Source organism: Plectropomus leopardus, chromosome 13, assembly GCF_008729295.1.
Source record: "Plectropomus leopardus isolate mb chromosome 13, YSFRI_Pleo_2.0, whole genome shotgun sequence".
Classification (NCBI taxonomy): Eukaryota; Metazoa; Chordata; class Actinopteri; order Perciformes; family Serranidae; genus Plectropomus; species Plectropomus leopardus.
The window spans coordinates 13,548,045-13,567,839 of NC_056475.1; the positions used below are offsets into that span (position 1 = coordinate 13,548,045).

General features: G+C 39.9%; 1 protein-coding gene across 2 annotated transcripts in view; it reads right to left on the reverse strand.

The window, feature by feature from the left end:
* Positions 1–19,795, reverse strand: part of rapgef6 (Rap guanine nucleotide exchange factor (GEF) 6) — a 169,417-nt gene that overhangs the window by 114,406 nt on the left and 35,216 nt on the right. The window contains exons 2-4 of one of the 2 annotated variants that reach the window (XM_042499999.1): positions 14,986–15,056; positions 13,367–13,423; positions 9,499–9,582 (exon numbers count right to left, since the gene is read on the reverse strand). In XM_042499999.1, coding sequence (XP_042355933.1) covers positions 9,499–9,582; positions 13,367–13,423; positions 14,986–15,056 — 212 coding nt within the window. Of the gene's footprint in view, positions 1–6,378; positions 6,622–9,498; positions 9,583–13,366; positions 13,424–14,985; positions 15,057–19,795 lie in introns of those variants that run through there. The other variant, XM_042500000.1, reaches the window with a different exon arrangement.

Here is a 19,795-nt window from a genome sequence, read left to right on the forward strand (position 1 = left end):
GACATCATTATATTTTCAGACCTAAAAAGCCATTTACAGCAAAAACACACCCAACAGAAACCAAAATAACAGTTAGTTGAGTTGCAGTTGACGATTGTTTTGTTAATCAGTTAATCTGTTCGCTGACTGATTTTGAATACATTTGATTATAACAGAAAAACAAAATATTATAACAAAACAATTATTTGAAATACATGAAATACTGAGTTTTGATGCTAGAAAAGCAATAACAAGGAAATAGCTTCAGCCAGATGCCCCATTCATAGAGAACTGGTATAATATCATTTATGAAGTCTTTGTAATGTAAAGAATTACCTTTTCAATGAGGCTTCAGAAAACTAAATTTGAGGAAATTTGTAAAAAGTGGAAAATGTATATATTTCCCCAAAACTCCCTTTATTTACATGTGCTTTAATTTTATTTTATTTATCTCAAATGCAAAACACCCCATGTGACGATAACTATGTGACTATTGCTAGTAAGTGAAACCAAATTAAAAAAAATTGTCAAAAAAAGAAAAAAATAGAGAAGCGACTGTTTAAATTCAATAAAGCCCACCATGTTAAACAACTGTTTATACGATAAAGCAAAGCTGCGGATTTTGACATTTAAGAAGCTGAAACATGGGCATGTTTGGCGTTTTTGCTTAAAAAATAACGTTGATAATCAAAGTAATTGCGTATTCATTTTCAGATGATCAACTAAGCTTCGAGGTTGACATTGCTCACCATAATGTACGTGCACAATGCATAATGTGACACAACAGACATAGTGAAGCCCAAACACTCCTCAGCTGCCAGTATACTCCACACGCAAAAACAGGTGTTTTGAGGCATTTCTTTCCAAATCTTTGAAAGTTCCCTCCCACTGTGAGTGTCTGTGATAACGCATGCGTTAATTATGCGGCACGTCTCTGTGTTTCCCATGTACTGTCTAAGTGTGGGAGTGTGTGAGAGATACCCCGTCTGAGCAGCTCAATCACTGTGTGCGATGATCCCTGAGAACAGACAGGCCTGTGAACATGTCTCGTTCCACTTTTGGCATGCTGAAAGTGGCGACTCAGCATTGTTTCGGGACTTGAGGAGCGGCTGGTGTTAATTATGGAAGCGTGCTGAGCTGGGAGAGGGCCAACTTTCACTCTCGCATCTCCTCTCTGGTTACGTTCTCACATAGTCACTCCTTCCTTCCATTTGGCTTCCAGCTTTTTGCACTCCTCAGTCATTTCTCTCCTCTTCCCCTCATACATCTTCCGTTTGCCCTTTACCTCAACTAACCTCCCTACTCTCACTTTCTTTTTACACTTCCTTTTTTATGCTTTTTTCCCAGCTCCCAGCTTCCCTGCTCTTCTTCCTTTTTCTCTTTTTCTGTTGACCCCTTTCCACCTCCGTGTCTCCCACTCCATTCACTTTCATCCATTCATCTTCTCCTTTCTGTTGTTCTTTCATTGCTTCCTCTCTCATGCCCTGTCCACTTCACTTTTCCCCCTTCTGTTTTTTATTTTCTGCTTTGCTGTTTTCTTCCCCTCTCTCCTCATCTCTATTCTGCATTCCCTTTCATCCCTCCTTCCTCTCCTCTCACTGTAAGCCCTTCCTCTCTCTGGGCCCAAAAAAAGAGGGCAAACTTTCATCTCATCACATCCTTAATCACAGTTTCACACCGGCGCAGACACCACTCTCACAATTTCAGCCTCTTGATTTAATGCTCAGATGAAAGCCCGTCTCCATAATATGTTCTGATGACAGAAACAATGATGAAAGTCCTCTTTCTGACACACTTGTGAATTGGAGGAGCAGTTATTGTTCAGATGGACAGGTTTTCTAGAAAGTGGTAAAAAGAAGCAGATGTGAAATCAAAGCTTTGGTGCGTCATGCCGATTTCTCCTTAGGGAGAAGTGATATTCACAGCGGACGAAGTCGAAGAAAGGAGCCATTGGACAAAAAATAGCCCACATTGCTGCTGGAATTCTCTGTCATTGTTGCTGAACCAGGGGACCAAATTAGCTGTGAGTGGATTTATTTGACACTTCACTGCCACATGCACTCAGCCACACCATGTATCCACGTGTTTAGACTCAACACTTCCAGACAAAGGTAAAACAGAGGTTCACACCTTAGAGCATGCATTCCTGCTGAAACAGCTTTACTGCTTCTTGGAAAACAATTAAGGCGAAAATGATCACAAAGTTTATAACAGGAAACTAAATTATTCATTAAATGCAAAATAGCAAACGCTCTTTTCATAAAGCACACTGGTCAGGTGAAACTCGGTACAGTCAAAGCCAGTATCCCTTTGTAGGTTATTAAACTTTCTCTTTTTAGTAGTATCTATTGCATTGACAGAGTAAGAAACGCATTAGCTAGGGAGGAACCGAAATTAGGAAAAGGGCGTCAACATAATATTAATCAGGGCTCCTACAGGCATGTGAGATTAAGGGCATTTTAAGGCTTTTTCAGTGCCACTCATAATGACACTTAAGACGAATTATACAACACCCCAAACCAAAAAACAATATAAATATATATTTAAAAAAATAGAACCAACATCAATTATGTGTGGTCTAGGACAATTTTGTTCAAATGTTTGTCGTAACATAAAACCTGACTTTGTAATTTTGTGTTTCCTGCATGCATGTGGGATTCCACTGAGTTCAAGAAAAACGTTTTGCATAAAATACACAGAGCCTTGCTTACATTGTTTTGCATCAGTTTCAGGCATGCTGCTAAATCTTGCTTAAATAGCCAGTTTTCACTGAATCTGCTCTTCCCAATGTCATCCTAAGGTGCTGTAAGAGACATCTAGTTAGCAGACAGACGGGATCAACTGTGAGTGCTGATGTTTCCTACTTCCCATTTTTTCAAAATTTTGAGACCCTGAAATATTGATTAAATACCAATTAAGACCTTACTTTTACAGAAATTTTTCAATGCTTTTAAGACTTTTAACAAATCCGAGAGTACCCCAATTTATACTTTTAAGATGTGTGTATTTGTTTGTACCTGCATTGTTTAATCAGGTCATTTTTTACTGACCCCTTCTCAGGATATCCTGTTTTTGCTTGCCTCCCTGCATTGCTGTCAGAGGTCAGTGTCAGCTGCAGAAAGCATTCCAAAGGCTGCCAGGGGCTTACTATCATCTGTCAATGACACTAAAGTGAGGAAAATACTTGCCAACACATGGACAACAACACCAGGTCCACCAGTTAAAATTCCAAAGACTATTTCACACCCCAATTGTGTGATCTTTGTTTATCTTTGCAAAATGATCAAGTTTCTGGTTTGTTCTTACAAAAAAAAATACAGTCCTGCTTCACAAAGCATTGTGAGTGAAAAAATGAAAGAAATATTTCTATACTGCCTATACAACAGCTCCCACCAGATCATGAACACCCAGGCGTGATTTTAAGAGTTCCCACAGAGGAATGCATTCTGCTGGGCTCAGAGTTCTATCAGAGCCCTTACCCTGGAGGTCAGCCTAACTCTGACAGATCTCTCCACACTCCACTGAGGCGAGACGCATGGTCCCTGTCAGCACCGCGCAAAGCCTGCCAAGCCTGTCTCCTCACTGTGTGTGTGCGTATCTGTGTGTGTGTGTATGTGGTGGGACAGGTTGTGTGAGACAAACAAAGGAGACTAACAGTTTGATAAAGGGGCAGGAGGAGTTTGCAGACTTGTACGCCTACTGTATGTACTGTATGCGCGCGTGTTTGAAGATTGACAAAAAACTAACATACACTTCAGCTCAGCTCCCCATGTCTGCGCCTTTCTCTCTCTCTGACTTGCTGCATCCTCACAAAATAGAAAAATCAACAAACTTCTTTCAGCACTGTGACTCTGTGTCTCACAGAGGAAATAAAACAAACCTCTAAAATAATGCTACGGCCAAAGCTTTCATCCGACAAAATAAAAGTAGGCTTAGAGTTTCATGAATTTGTCAAACACACTGATAAATGTATTAGCCTTGAGTCATGGCCTCAGTTTATTTACATCTGCACAGACAAACAGTTACTCCATATAGTGTTGATAGCATGCAGGAAAAATCACCAATTTCACTGCTCTCCGGTTCTCCAGTCGCTATTATCTCTGCATGAAATAAACATTTTACCTTTCACAACAACTTTAAGTGATACTGCTCTCACAGCAGCTTTTTGTTGGATGAGCTCCTATGTATATACAGTATATTAAATGTTTTTTCTTTTCAAATAAGTCATCTTTTCTTGTAATGGAAAGCTCTCTACAACACTGAAGCTGTGCCTGTGCTGGATTTCAGCAGGTGATGATTTCTCTCCCCCCTTTTTCCTGCAGAAACAAGTTGTTGGCAGACAGGATAACAGGTTCAGCCCTGGTCCAGTGACAGCTGCAGTGCCCAGGGCAATAAACCATGACAGCCGGCACAGAAACTAAGGCCACACACACACCCTGAGCTGGTGTCAAAAACCTGGAAAGCCAGCGATGTGAGCAAGAGTGCATATTAGTAATATTAACAAAGGGAGGTGTCTGTAGAGAATTTGCATGTTGATGAATAAACAGTGGTGTAAAAGATGCTCTGTGATGCTGAACAGAGTGCAGACAGCAATCTTTGAGAGTGTTATTTAAGTCAATAGAAAGTTTGAGAGGGTTTTGGTCAAAAAATTCAAACCCAAACACAGATCTAAGCCCATTTGGCACGCATGTTACCATGGTAATGATGACCAACAGTAAAGAAAGAAAACCGCAGACCACAGTCTAACACAGTCTCTCTCTCTCTCTCTTTTTCTCTCTCTCTCTCACGCACACACACACACACACACACACACACACACACACAGAATATTTTACTACTAGGATCGGCTGGTCTTTGTTTCAGTTTTACTGTTCGCTTGGCCGACACTGACCACTCTGACTAAAACACACATTAAAGAAGACTCGAGAGCTGGCCAGCAGTCAACACTACAGACAGACCACCAACACACACAAGCACACATACACACACCAAAAACTGCTAGACGGTCTCCAAGGAATGACGTAGTGGCTCATTCAGAAACATTACGATTCATTTGCAAAACAACAGGGTAATCAGTTAAGGGCCTAATTCAAACCTCAGCATATCAGGGGAAAGCAGAGCAGCACTGACAGCTGCAGCTAAACAGTGCAGTGAGTTAAAGTATCCTCATTGCTTTTAAAGAGAAATAAACATTCACACAAGACTAAACGCACATTCATTTCACACCACTGTTGATTATCTTTGCTGTGATCTTGTTGTGCAGCAAGTTCCCAGAAAACATGAGGACACAGATGAAAAGGGAGCAGTGTGGTCAATGTGTTACTTTTGGCTCTTCAAGAAAGTTTAGTTTCAAACAAAATCTGTGGTAAACAAACTGATATATGAACAATCCCTCTTCAATTAGAGGATCAGGGTCTAATAGCATTTTTTTGAAACCAAATCCACTCATCAAATCCAAATCCTGTCCAGTCTCCTATCGAATTAAGTTTAGCTTTTATCATTTGCAATTAAAGTTATCAAGAACTACAACTCGAGAAGCCAGGAATATCACCGCTTAAAGTAGTAGCTACTAAATTAATCAACATGAACTAAGATTGCCTAAATATTTTTCATAATCTGTGGCTACATGAAAATAAAATGAGCAGCAGAAGATATAAATGTTGATTTATACTGACTGTTCAATTGCAGTGACATTCTGACTTTCACACCTGATTTTTCACCTAATCCAAATAATGCAGGTCCTTGTTCTGAACAATGAGGCTAATGAGCTTAAAATATTGATTTGATATGCATGCAGAATTTAAAAAAGTGTGTGCATGTGATAAAGATCCACATTATTTCCTCGTTCTCTTATAGTGTTTCAGTCACTCTTCTCTAAATCAACAGCCATCAACTAAACACTGTCAGCACAAACATTTTAACCGCAAACCTAGTTCACTTAAGAGTAGTTTATTTTTTTATTGTAACGTGAAAGAGAAGTCTGTTTCTCTTCGAGATAATCAGTGTAGATAAAAGAGGACAACAAACAAGACTTAGCAGTGTGTTTTTCAGAGCTGTGGGGCCCAGTGGCGGTAAGCTATCCTGCCACAGCGGCGTGGGGAATTCCTGGCTATCCAGTTGGTTAAATGATGGCAGGCAGGAAATGGAGCATGCTGGGTTGAAGAATGCGTGGAGAAAGAGAGAGGGAGTTTTGAAACATCTCAACTGAATTAGCGCCGTAATCACCAGCACATTACAGCAACTTACTCTGAATTAAAAGATGTAAATAAAGATTTAGATGTAGATTAATTTGTTTAAAAAGCTGGTACAACATAACACCATAGCAACATACACACGGACACATATACACATATCAGCATATAGCAAAAAAGAGGAAAAAAAAGCTTAAAGATCACCAACCAGGAACAAGAACTTGGGGGGAACACTTCTTTAAATTCCTTGTAAGTGAAATGATATCCAGCATATTATCCACAATGAGGGGCGGGGGAAGTAAAATATTCCAGTAATCCAGGTTTAGATCCGAGTGTGTTTGTTTTATACTCCAGATTGCGAACGAGTGAAGTTTCCTCAGAAAGCAGAAGTAGGTGACTGTCAAGCCTTTTAGTTTGACTTAAACTGAGGGAGGAGTGTGTGTGTGTTCCCTCCCGCTCTGCTCCGTTCTGTCTGTGTGTCTGTCCGCTGGCTCCAGGGAGGTGTGTGTGGTGTGTGTGTGTGTGTGTGTGTGTGTGTGTGTGTGTGTGTGTGTGTGTGTGTGTGTAGCCTGCTCATTTCCTGCCTGGATGTGCTTCTGGGCTCCAGGCGGGCAGGCTGCACAGGAACACATGGCCAGCCACTATCCTGCCAGGGGTTCCGCATTCCCCCATACACGCGCAAATGCGCACGTGCGCGAACACACACACACACACACACACACACACACACACACACACACACACACACACACACACACACACACACACACACACACACACACAACTCTGCCCCCATTAGCTGCCTCCGTGACCCTTTCCAAGCCCCCCCCCCCCCCCAACACCCCCTGTGTACAACACACATACACATCCAACACACCCTGTAGTCCTTTGCAGGGCACTAACCTTCCCCAACACACCCTTAAGTCTGTTATCAACTGACCCAAGCTGGAATGAACACACACACACACACATACATGCATGCACACACACACACACACACACACACACACACACACACACACACATGCATGCTCAGTCCTAGCTGCCCTGACGTTATTGATACTTGGCTAACTACTCTTTCTGCTACAGTTGGTGGGTGCTTTGTGTTGTTGCTGTTGTTGGGCTAACATCACACAGGCTACTTTTATAGACAATATCTGTTCCTTTAACATGCAGCCTGTAAAAAAGCTTACAAGCAACTACATCAACTGTCGCATTAAATTTTTTATTTTCTTCAATTCAACTTTTTCCCACTTGTGTCTAGCATGCGTCGCTTCTGTTTCAGTCCAACCACAACAAAAGGTAAACATGGAGCTGAGGGTCGATCTCGAGCAATTTCTGCCACAGCTTTCCCTATTCTAATCAATTCCACTGTTGAAACAGCTGCAGCATTTTAAGGTTTTTGTGGGCTTTTTTGCAATGTGACTGCTGAGTGGAAGAGCTCATATTTTCTTACGATAAAGGGCCACTAATTAATCAGTAATGAAAATAAATATTAATTGAAGCCTTAAAATTACGCTCACACATAACCCTTCGTGAAAATAAAAACTTTCCAAATTTTTACAAGCATATCTCAGGATTTAATTCATTCATTTCTCTGACGAAAACTAAATTAAACTGTTATTTTTCCAGTATATACATTTATTCATGATGTATCTCATAGGATGAGGGCACATTAAGAACCTGAACACGAGCTACGTATATTCACAGAGCCTTCACTCTCTGCTAAACAGTCTTGTCCCTCATTAGAGAAGTACACAGTTAAAATAACCAAACGAGCTAAGAGAACAACTGCCGGGGGAAATAAAACTTGAATTTTGTCCAAAAAAGAAGCCTGTTAAGTTTGTATAATTGTTTAAAAAAATAAAAATGCATAATGAAGACAACCATACGGAAGCCTTAAGCGGACGTGTTTTTTTTTTTTTTTTTTTTTTTTTTACAAGCCGTTTTCTCGATATAACGAGATATTATCTCGTTATAACAGGATATTATGTCGTTATCTCGAGAAAACGGAGTTTGTTTTCCTGAGATATTATCTCGTTATCTCGAGAAAACGAACTTTGTTTTCCCGAGATATTAAGTCGTTATCTCGAGAAAACGAACTTTGTTTTTTTTTTTTAACTTTATTGAATGAACGTCAGAAGAAGAAGTGGCGGGGGATGATGTGACAGCAGGTGCCGTGCGGTGTTCAGCGCGGACAAATGCGCAAGGTAAGATGATTATTACAGGAACACATCACCCAAATTCATCAGTAATCATAACTAGATTATTATACTGTTGCTCCGGTGCTTTTTGGTACGTGCAGGGGCGAGAACCTGCACGCATTTGTCCGCGCTGAAACACCGCACAGCACCTGCTGTCACATCATCCACCCGCCACTTCTTCTTCTGACGTTCATTCAATAAAGTTAAAAAAAAAAAAAAAAAAAAAAAAAAACAAAGTTCGTTTTCTCGAGATAACGACATAATATCTCAGGAAAACAAACTCCGTTTTCTCGAGATAACGAGATAATATCTTGTTATAACGAGATAATATCTCATTATATCGAGAAAACGGCTTGTAAAAAAAAAAAAAAAAAAAAAAACACGTCCGCTTAGGGCTTCCGTACAACCATATAAAGAGCTCTCACAAATATCAAGAGAGGTCATTTCTGATGTAATATTCACAGAAAAAAACAGCTCAAAATTCATCCAATTCAATCATTTTACACAAATGTCCAGAAATGATTGCATTTGCTGTTTGGGTTAACTGTTGCTATTTGGTGCTAACTGGCTACTTAGCTTCATGGCAGTCTCACACACTGACATATATATCATTTTATGTTTAAAGACAAAATGACAAAGGGTTCACTAGATCACAGTTGAGGTACAGTACCCCGTTCGCTTCATTCTGAGTCAAAAAAAATCTTGCTGAAGGAGGTGAGACAAGCGAGTCTAGGAATCTTCTGTGTAACTCAAAGTGGCACTAAATCACACAAGTGTAACATAAAAGTGTCAGAGTGTGTGTTATAGCTTGTGTACATGTATTTCCACGCCATTCCCTTACATGTCAGTAAAACATGTCGTTTCATATCTTGCCTGCAGCTCTGTGATATGCCTTATTTAATCCCTTTCATGGTTACATACCAACACACCCAAATACACACTCCGTGTGACATGATGGCAAAAAAGGGTAGCTTCACGTACAATACAAATCCCAACTCCTCTCACTATATGTGACACCTCCTTGTCTCTCTACTGTGATGTTGTTCCCTCATTTTGTGTGTGTGTGTGTGTGTGTGTGTGTGTGTGTGTGTGGGTGGGTGTGGGTGTGGCTGAATGTTACATACCAACACCTCGCCAGGTACATGTGCTCCTTGACGAAGACGGATCCAGAGAGCAGGATGTACCAACAGGAAGCGATGCTGTCTGGGCTGGAACAGAGATAAAGAACAGGCTGGTGTAAAACATCACAGTCTGCACTTCATAACGCCTCATTATCTGATGTGTTTGAAAGTGTCTGTTATGTGAACTTAAAACATTCCCATTTCGTGTGTACTTAAGTTACATTACATGATTGAAAACAATTCAACCTGTACGTGTTTTAAGGTGGATGGTGGATCTTCCTTGCTATACATGCTTTTTGATTCATTTGTTGCACTCATCTTCCTTGTTATTTCGGGTTACTGGCATTGGTAGATTAGAAGACAATGGGTCCTCTCCAAAAAGACTTTGTGGTGGTTTGTGTGTGTGTGTCATTTTGTTTATCACTGTGGTTGTTTTTCCGTATCTTTGTCGTCATTTTGTGTTTCTTTGTCATCATTTTGTGTCTCTTTGTGATCATTTTGTGTCTCCCTGGGGTTATTTTTTGTCTTATATTGGTTGTTTTGTGTCTCTTTGTAGTTGTTTTCTGTTTCTTGGTGTTTTTTTGTGTCTTTTGTTGTCATTTTGTGTCTTTCTTGGTCGCTCTGTGTCTCTTTGTGGTTGTTTTGGCCTATTTTGTAGTAAATTTGAGTCTCTTGGCAGTTTCTTTGCATCTCTCTGTGGTCTTTTCGTGTCTCTATGTGGTCATTTTGAGTCTCTTCCTTGTCAGTGTGTGTTGATTTGAGTGACATTTTACTGGTAAGGGCTGAGGGGGACCCTGACACTTTGGGCCCCTAAGCCTGTGTCCCACAGTCCCATTCATTTATCCATCCATGGTTATTATGTTCTTTAAGCTGCAGTTATATTTTCTATAAACAAGTCCGACACTTATGTGTATGACAAAATTGCCAGGCTTGTGCCTGCAGTTTAAATCTGCATTTTAGCACATTTTGTCACCAAAAAAATCACTTAACTTCATAATGATAACTTCATAATAATCAAACAATGTGTACTCAGCTATGCATTTTGAGTTTGCATTACTCCCAAAGCAGAGATCATGTAGTCCTTTTGAGGAAGGTTTCTTGAAGTTAGAGCACTTTTTTTTCCCACCACCCATGCTGCAACCTCTTTCTACGTGTTACCAATGCTAGCTTTTATAACTTGGTGAGCAAACGACATTTATACACCTTGGGCTACTCTATTCATCATGGCTATCCATACATTCCTGGCTGCAAGAACAGTTTAATTCCAGCCAGTATTTGTCTGACTTATTTTCCAAAGCTTTGAAAAATGTAGGAGTTATGTAAAGAGAACTGAAGACCGAGAAGTGTGAGAAAACATAAAGTGCACATCCGAGCTTTGAATCCCCAGTGTTGCATTTTACATTAGCCTAAATGTATTATTAGTATGCCAAGCGCTATAGAGTCATGATATAATGTGCAATCACTGCAAGGTGGAGAGAATCCATTAAAGACAGGCAGTCACGCTAAAAGGACTGGAATAAACAGCGCTAAAAGAGTCACGTAATCTCTGTCTGTCATTCAAAGCAGCTGCGACATCACGAAACTCTTTAATCTGAAAACCCGGGCTTTGTGACTGCCCGTGCTATTTTATGTACAGATTTCATTAATTAACCCCAAACACAGGACTAATTCACTTCTTAATAAGCTGGGTGTCCGAGACAGAACCAAGCCAAGAAGCAATCATACATGAAGAAGTCAGTTAGAGGAGATCATGCAGTACCTGAGACTGTGGGTGTGGGTATGAATATACTGGGAACACTGGCTGAGAAATATTAGGCGGTTGTTTGAGGAGTGGAGATGTGAGATGTGCCATTGTCCAAAGAGCAGCACCTTATGGAAAGACTGAAATGTCATCCTACCACTGTATGCCTCATTAATTCAGTCATTATTTTTGTTGCTTTTGGTGTTTTTTTTTATCACTGGAATGGCTTACATAATAATGTTTGAAAGGTGAATTACAAAGATTTGTTTCTTGTTGGGGTTTACGTGAGGCCAACATGATTAACTACTATTATGGTTTCAATGGAAAGACCATGATTGCTTTCATCTGTTGTCTGCATTGTGTGTGTATGTGTGTGTGTAACTGCTGACTAATTGGACATGGCAGGCACTTTGTTCTGGGTTAAGGTACTTAAGACAAACCCTAGTTGGAGAGGGAGGAGAGTGTATTGAAGAGACAGGTTTTCTGTGTGTATTTGTGTTTATTTGATGGTAAATTAAACTATTGAGTGTCTAATGTTATTCCAGTGAGCATGATAATACATCAAGAGCATGTTCAGCTGCTCTCTCATCCTTTCATCTGTCTCTGTCCTCCCTCCATCTCTGACACTTCCTCCACATCCTTGACGCCCTCATCCCTCTCCTCACTGGCTTTGAATTCCTCGTCTTCCCCTTGCTTCATTTTCTTGTCTCTCCTCCCTCTCGGCATTGATTTGCTTTCCACTTTCTTTCTCTTCAACATATTCGCCTCTTGTTTTCTCTTCTCCTCTGCAGTCCTCTCCTCTCATGTCTTGTCTTTTAATATACCTCCTTACAGTCTCTCCTTTGGTGTGAATTCCTCCCTTCACTTCTCATCATCTACTCTCTCCTTTTTTCGGCAAGCCTTACGTTCATCTCTAATCCTTCTTCTCTACTTCTACTCCACCTTCCTCTGGGCTCTTCTTTCTCCAAAGTCCACAATATATACGATGCTAAAATGACCTTTTTGTTACCATCTGCCATCCATCTAAATATCGATGTATTCAGACACCCTTACAGACAAGCTAACTCTGCGTCTTTCGACATTATTTTAGATCAATAGATCAATGTTCTCATCTGGACAATGGTATCTGTGCTCTACACAGAGGGAATCTATAGCCCTTTTTACACAGAGATCGTGCTATAGAGTCGATCTACTATGTCCCCTTTTTATGCCCCCTTTACATGTTTATACAAAATGAAACGACAGCAGCATCATGCCGCTCTAGTGTGCGATCTTAAATAGCATCTTGCATTGTGCAATCAAAAGAGATGATGAAGAGGTGATATGTAACACCACAGCATCAGCCTCTCGTGTGACATATGACATACGTGTCTGCAGCCCTCTCTAAACAATAATAATGGCACGGGGAGATTTTTGTTAGCTCTTATAATTGTATATATTTATGGCCTGTTTTTAAAGATTTTCCTTTTTAGTTGCAATGAATGGACTGGGGAAGTTGGAAAGTACTGAGAGACAGCGTTGTTTTCTGGTCTTTTTAGTAGGATTTGCTGACAAAAACAAAATTAGAAAATATTGCCAGCCTTCTCTTTTAACAGTGTGTTTAAGACCAAGTGTGAGACAGTTTTGAAAACAAAATACAAAACACAATGCAATGGGTAAATGGGAGTTATGAGAGCATAAATGGGAACTATAAAATGAAAAATACTTTTATGAGTTACATAAAAGAAACACCAAAATTGGGGTTTGGAAAGATGCACTCAGAGTTCTTGATGCCATGTAGTCCTGCTCCTATAGACTGCACTTACTGTAATTCAACCATGCGGATGTGCCCCTGCATAAGCTATCATATGCTCTAATAGAACTGCTTTATATCCAAAACTGACAAGCTGTTGTTATTCTGGGCAGTTTCAAAGTCTTAATGTTACTGATTCTGTGATTGTGAAGCAAGATATTCTCAAAAAAATATTATGAAACTTCAACTGAGTAAATAAATACTCGCAATAAAAATATATAATACAATTCCTGTTTAAATAAAACGAGTGTTGCTCAGCAGATATTTGAATAAAAAGAGAGTGAGAGCAGCAGAACACAGCAGAGCGTTTCCTGCTCTGTGTGAGAACGTGTACTTACTAGAACAGGACGTGGTTAGCCTCATGTCTCTCGTACCTGGCCGAGGTACACATCGACCTGAGACAGAAAGACAAAGATGTTCACTTTTTCTTTTCAAAAACACCCCGAAGACATTTGTCAAACAATCCATCACAAATCCGTCCTAAACTTTTTTCTCAAAAAAGCACCAAGATCTCCCATTTTAAACATCATCATTACTGTCTGTCAGCTCAGAGTGTTAAGGTGACCCACTACTCAGTTTTTGGCTGCAGTCCATCAACATTTTCTTTGGGCTGAGTTGTAGCAGACGTTTTCTGTATCTTTAGACGATTGAACCTTATTTAAAGGTAACCAGTTTATGAACACAAGTTGAACTGTTTCACAGGAATGTTATCTTGCTTGTTGAACAGAGACTTAGCTCATTTTATCATTCATTTACAAGCATGAGAAACTGCTGTCTATCAGATGTTTATATCTGTCTCTTTGTCCCTTAAATCCTCCATTGGGGTTTTATTTCTTGTAAATGGCTCACATTATAATCCTGCAGCATTGTTTGTTAGGAAGAAGGCTCAGACCTGCAAACAGCCCTGTTCAAATGTCATTATTGTCACCTGCTCAAATGAACCAAACTAGCAAAGAAAACATTCCAGACTTAAGGCAGAGCATTTCAAACATGCTTGGTATGAACGTGTGAATGTGCAAACGGCACCTGAGGGCAGAAAACCAACCTGGGGCAATTGGCATTTGCAAAAAAATTCAAAGCACTCTTAAACCTGTTTGCATAGGGTGTGACACATACAACAACTCATGCAGAAAGCGGGCCTAAAGGCTAATCTGCATTTGTTTTGGTAAACTGATACTGTGATTGGCACCTAATGTAACGGTGGCAAATCAAAACTCACAGTGAAACAAATCAAAAGTCAGAATAATACTTTTTTTGTTTTTAAATCAAAGATCCAGTGTGTAGGATTTAGGGGATTTGTTGTGAGAAATGGAACACAATATAATAAGTGTGTTTTCCTTTGTGTATAATCACCTGCTAATAAGAACTGCTGTGTTTTCATTTTGTTCGAATTTGCTGTTTATAGTTTGGGAGCAGGTCCTCGTCTACAGAGATCGCTATGTTGCACCGCCATGTTTCTACCGTAGCCCCGAATGGACAAACCAGGCTGATAGGGCCATTCCTGTTTTTGTGTCAGCCACTGTAGTTAGCAGCCCCAACTACAGAGAGCAGAGAGCATAAAACTGCTTTATTCTGTGTATTTACTGGTTTAAATCACTGGATTCGTTTGTTTTAGAGAGGAAGAGATCCCTGAAAACCTCCTCAAAGTCTGGATCTTAAGTTACTAGAAATAGACAGGTGAAGCACACATTAGCAGGTGGTGAGCTAACAGCGCCGACATGCCAAGCAGCATCAGAGAAATGCTGATTAGTGACATGAAACTGCTTTATTCAGTGTTTTTACCGGTTAAAATGACAGAGTCCATTTGTTTTGGCGATAAGGAGACCTCTGCGGACACAACAATGAAAACTGAAGGAATTCAAACCAAAAGTTGCAATCTGCAATCCTCACCTCCAATACCACTAAATCCCCCTAAATCTTACATACTGTTCATTTAAGTGAGATGAAAATGACTCACCTTAGCTGATGTTCCCTAAGGTGAGAGAGGACGTCCATGTGGTAGAGATGACAGTAGATGGTGTGAAGGTCCTGCAGGACAAAAACACAATAAAAACAATGTTGGTAAGTGAAACATGCTGCACTCCACTGAGAAAATACTACATAAGAGACATTATTAAATGATCTCACAAACTCCACACACACACACACACACACACACACACACACACATACACAAGAGGGAAAAACTTCCTCAGACATGGTGTGCACACATGCTGCTGGAATCTGTTACTACTGGGAAGTCATTTCAGAATCAACATTTACTGCCTTTTGAAACAACACACACACATTTACAAAATCTGCAAACTTGCTGAGGGTGTGTGTTAGTATTTTTTTAAAAAAATGAAAGCTTTTAAAAGATTAGCTCATTGTTTAGAGTGTGTGGCATGTCTCAGCACCATGTAAATCACATCTAGCGCCGCACTTTGACAGAAGCCACTTGGACCATGCCACACACTGCCTATCAAACTGACACCCTCAAACCAGACAGGCAGGCATACCACTTATGTACGTGCATGACAGCAGTGAGACAAGCACAGATTATATCCACCCGCGGCCTTAAAATAGTACCCTATCAGGGCCAGCTGTCAAAACATTAAGGGGCTGACAGAGTGTGTATGTGAAGGGACCAGCTTCGTGTAAGCATCTGTAGGATCAAACAAACATGGCAGTATAGAGGCCACAGGGCAACTTCTTAAAACAGGTGGACTGCATGGCTGACTGGTTAGGTACACAAAAGCTCTCACAAAGACACACAGATGGACATAGGCCAATATGTTACAGAGATGAACGCATGACTTCTTTTCTTTGGAAATCTGCTCTATTTTCTATTTGAGTCTACTATTGTTGATTATTTTCACCGTTAATCAAGAAGTTGTTTGGTATAAAATGTCAGAAAATGGTGAAAAATATCAACAATTTTTTTTCCAAAGCCCGAGACGATGTCACCAAATGTCTTGTTTTGTCCAGTAAAAGAAAACAAATAATCGTAATTTAAGAAGCTGTAATCAGAACATTTTGACTTCTTTTTTCTCTTTACTCAAACAGATTAATTGATCAGTTTTATATAATTGTTGACAACTAATCAATTAATCGTTACAGCTCTATATCTGACGCCATAGACTAATATTTTCCACTAAGAGTTTATGGTAAATCAGAAGGTTGAGATTACAGTTGTACATTTTGGGAAATATGCTTATTCTGCTGATTTTATTATTTCTTACCAAAAGTTAAACGAGAGGTTTGATCCTCTCTCATGGTCGGAAGTTAAATATAAAGCTACCACCAGCAGACGGCCAACTGTCTGAAGTGAACAACTGCCTACTATCACCTCTAAAACTCACTAATTAACATTTTGTACCCTATTTATTTGATCTGTACAGAAGTGCAAATATGATGATTGACCATTTTACAAATTATGTTCCAGAGCCAGAATATTTCTTAGCTGGAACCAGTGACTTCCTGGAGTATTTGCTGCTTGCCTCACAACTGGTTCTGGCCTTTGGACAGAGCCAGCTGTTTCCCCCTGTTTTCAGTCTTTATGTTAAGCCGGCAGCTGGCGGTAGATTCATATTTAGCGCACAGTCATGAAAGTGATATCGAGCTTCTCATCTAACTCTCTTCAAGAAAGCAAGTAAGCCAAGGCGGCCCAGTAGCCAATTTGGTAGATCTTGCACCCCATGAAAGCTGAGTCCTCATCTTAAAAAAAAAAAAAAATGGATTCACATAATGTTGAACTTTTCCTTTAAAGCACAGCCATTCTATACTCTAAGTTCAAACCCACATCAATGACATATCTACTTAAGTCTCTCTCCTATCTCTTTTCTGCCATTCTCCAGCATCATTCAATTATAGACTCCCTACAGTTTATGACTGAAATAGTCTGCTTAAAAAAAATCAGCTTAGTCAAATGAGCACTTTTAAACAATAAAATTCAAGTGCCCACCGGCCACCAGGAGCTGCTCTTTCAACTTCTCACAGCAGAAACAAGGAGAAATTATTTTCTGTAACAATCATCCCTCTTCAGGATAAAGCCAAATCGCAGCTGCAATTTAGCAAGAACACACACAAAAATGGGACAGCTACAATGCACTAATTTGAACTAATAAATCAGAAAATCCCGAGGGGACAAATTCATATTTGCAGTGTGTTGCCTCTGTTCGAACACCATTTCCTCACTACTGGTTTTGTACACGCTTTCACGTATCGGCAAGCATTTCACACAAATACTGACAGCAAGACAAAACGTTTATGTGTACTTTGAGGGTGTGGAGCTTCAAGTCACACTACTCAAAGATACATGCAACTATACAGACAATTTATGTAGTGCGAAAATGATGGATTGCAAGTTGAAACGGGTAACAGCAGATAGGTTTTCAGTCATTTTAATGCCATTTTGATAAGTATGTAATAGGTCTGATCTGTGATGTCTGAGATATCATAACGGACATCAAAGATTGCCAAAAGGATTAAGACATGAAAAACAATCAAACATGAAACTGTTGCAGGGCATTAAAGCATTACGGTAGCAATACAACCCAATACAACAGAAAGAGAGAGACCAAAAGAGAAAGGAGCACGCTTCTGTGAAAGCATATGGTTTCTAGTGTGTATGTGTGTGTGTGTACTGGTAAACTGAGTCAAGCAGTGGGAGCCAGCGGAAACAGAGCTGAACACTGGGGACTGGGGAGCCTTTAATGTAATGGACCAACACACCTCTGATGTGTTGTTGGCTCCGTCTGTTACAGGAAGAAAGGGTTTGGGGAAGAGAGGGAGGAGAGAGAGAGAGAAAGAGAAGGACAGAAGGAGGTGAACAGAGACGGCAAGCAGTCACACAAAGAAAAAATACCTCAAGAGAAAGACAGAAACTAGAGAGGGAGACGAGGATAAGAGATACACATTAATACTGGTTTGCCCAGTTTGGCACATGCACTTTCTACAATGTTGCTGTGCTACCTGAGGGCTATCTTGTCACCGGGGAAATCAGAGAGAAAGTTAATAGACGTATTTATCATGTTGGGTTCTCCTGCTTTTTATGTGAATATACAGGTTACAGAAAGGTTAGAAAGTTCTCAAGTTTGGTATCTACACTTAGCACAATTTAAGGGGGAGAGGTCAGGTAGCGCTGCAACCATAGTCAAAGTAATTAATTTGACTGAAAACTACTTTGGTTGTCAATCAATCATTTCAGTCATTTCAAGTCAAGAAAAAAATAGCAAAAATTTAGCTGCTTATATGAGAAAATTCTCTGCATTTCATTGTTATTTATGATAGTAAATGAAGAGGTTTTAGGGTTTTAGACCCTAGGTCCTTCAGTTACTGCGGTGGGGCCGCTAAATTATTCATAATTTCTTGAACGTTGTTTTTTTTTCTTTTCAACATATGAAATATGTCTGAAAATACACATTAAGATTGATCCAACCAACCTAACAATGTGAGGAGCATGTCCATATTAACAAAAGTTTGAACATTTATATTGTTATGTGTTAAACAGCTTACTAACATATCTCCAGCAGGTAGCAAACAACTTGGTTTTACACATCCAAAGAACTTCTATAAAAATGAACTGCATGGCAACCAGGCCTCTAAGTGAGACAGGCCTTTATTTTTCATAATGTGTAGCCACACCGTGCTGAAAAGGGACTCGACGCCTAACTGGGAATTGACTCAGAATGAAAGTTTTATGGTATATCTGATGACTGATATTAAAGTGAACTGATTTTGTTCCCTGTAAGAGAAAAGCACAGCAAGCCCTTTAAGACACTGAAAACTGGGTGCTCTGAGCATTTTAAGAGGAAAACACTGACGGACAGAGAGCTTGACCTGTCCAGCTGCTTTAAAGATAGAGTTGTAACCTCTGTTTACAGGTCCTGAGGCACAAACAGAGAACAGAGCAGGCATGGAAATGCCCAGTTTACAGTGGTGTGGAAGTGGAGCTGTATTGACTTCAACTCACAGTTAACTGGGTTAGTGAGCAAAACAAACTGCTGCAGTAAGCACTCCTGTCATGTTGCTGAGCGTGCATGTGTGTATGTACAGTGAGTGTGTGTATGTCAGGACATAAAGGCCTGAGGCAACTGGCTAGCATGGGGGCTCAGAGTAGATGAAACAGCCCAATACCCAACCTCTCCCCTCGTTGTTAGTGCATTCATGAGTAACATTAAATCTCTGCCTGATTCAAAATGACATAACTATCATTATTGTAGTAAGTGACAATATGTATAATGTGGCCTAGATAAATTTATCTTAACTTTGGCAATATTTTGGTAAACTGGCAAACTAATCTATCATAACAGAGAATTGCCCCACATGACCTCCTTCAATGCCAGATAAAACACAGAACCATGTAGCAACTATAGTATGACTTAAAGTCTGCTCAAACATGTGCTCAGCTTATCATGTATTCACTTGGATGTTTGACCTTCACTCTGCACAATATTGTATGTGCAGAACTTGCCACTCGAGGGATGTTTACCATTCATCTTCTGAGGGCATAAAGTATCTCTGTGCTGACCTTAAAGCTCGAGGACATGTATGTGGGAGCAAGATTTTGTGACATCACAACTAGTTTGGAGGATAATTGAAGTCCGGTATGCATTTTGCTAAAGTGTGGTTTAACAACTTTTAACCTCACCTACATATACGCTGACTAATGAACTTTTTAGGAAAGCAGGAGAAAGCTTGGACGAGTGGTCAAATTTTTCAAATGAAAAGAACTTACACATTTATAGATTGACTTTTTGATTGAAGGAAAAATTAATCGGATGTGA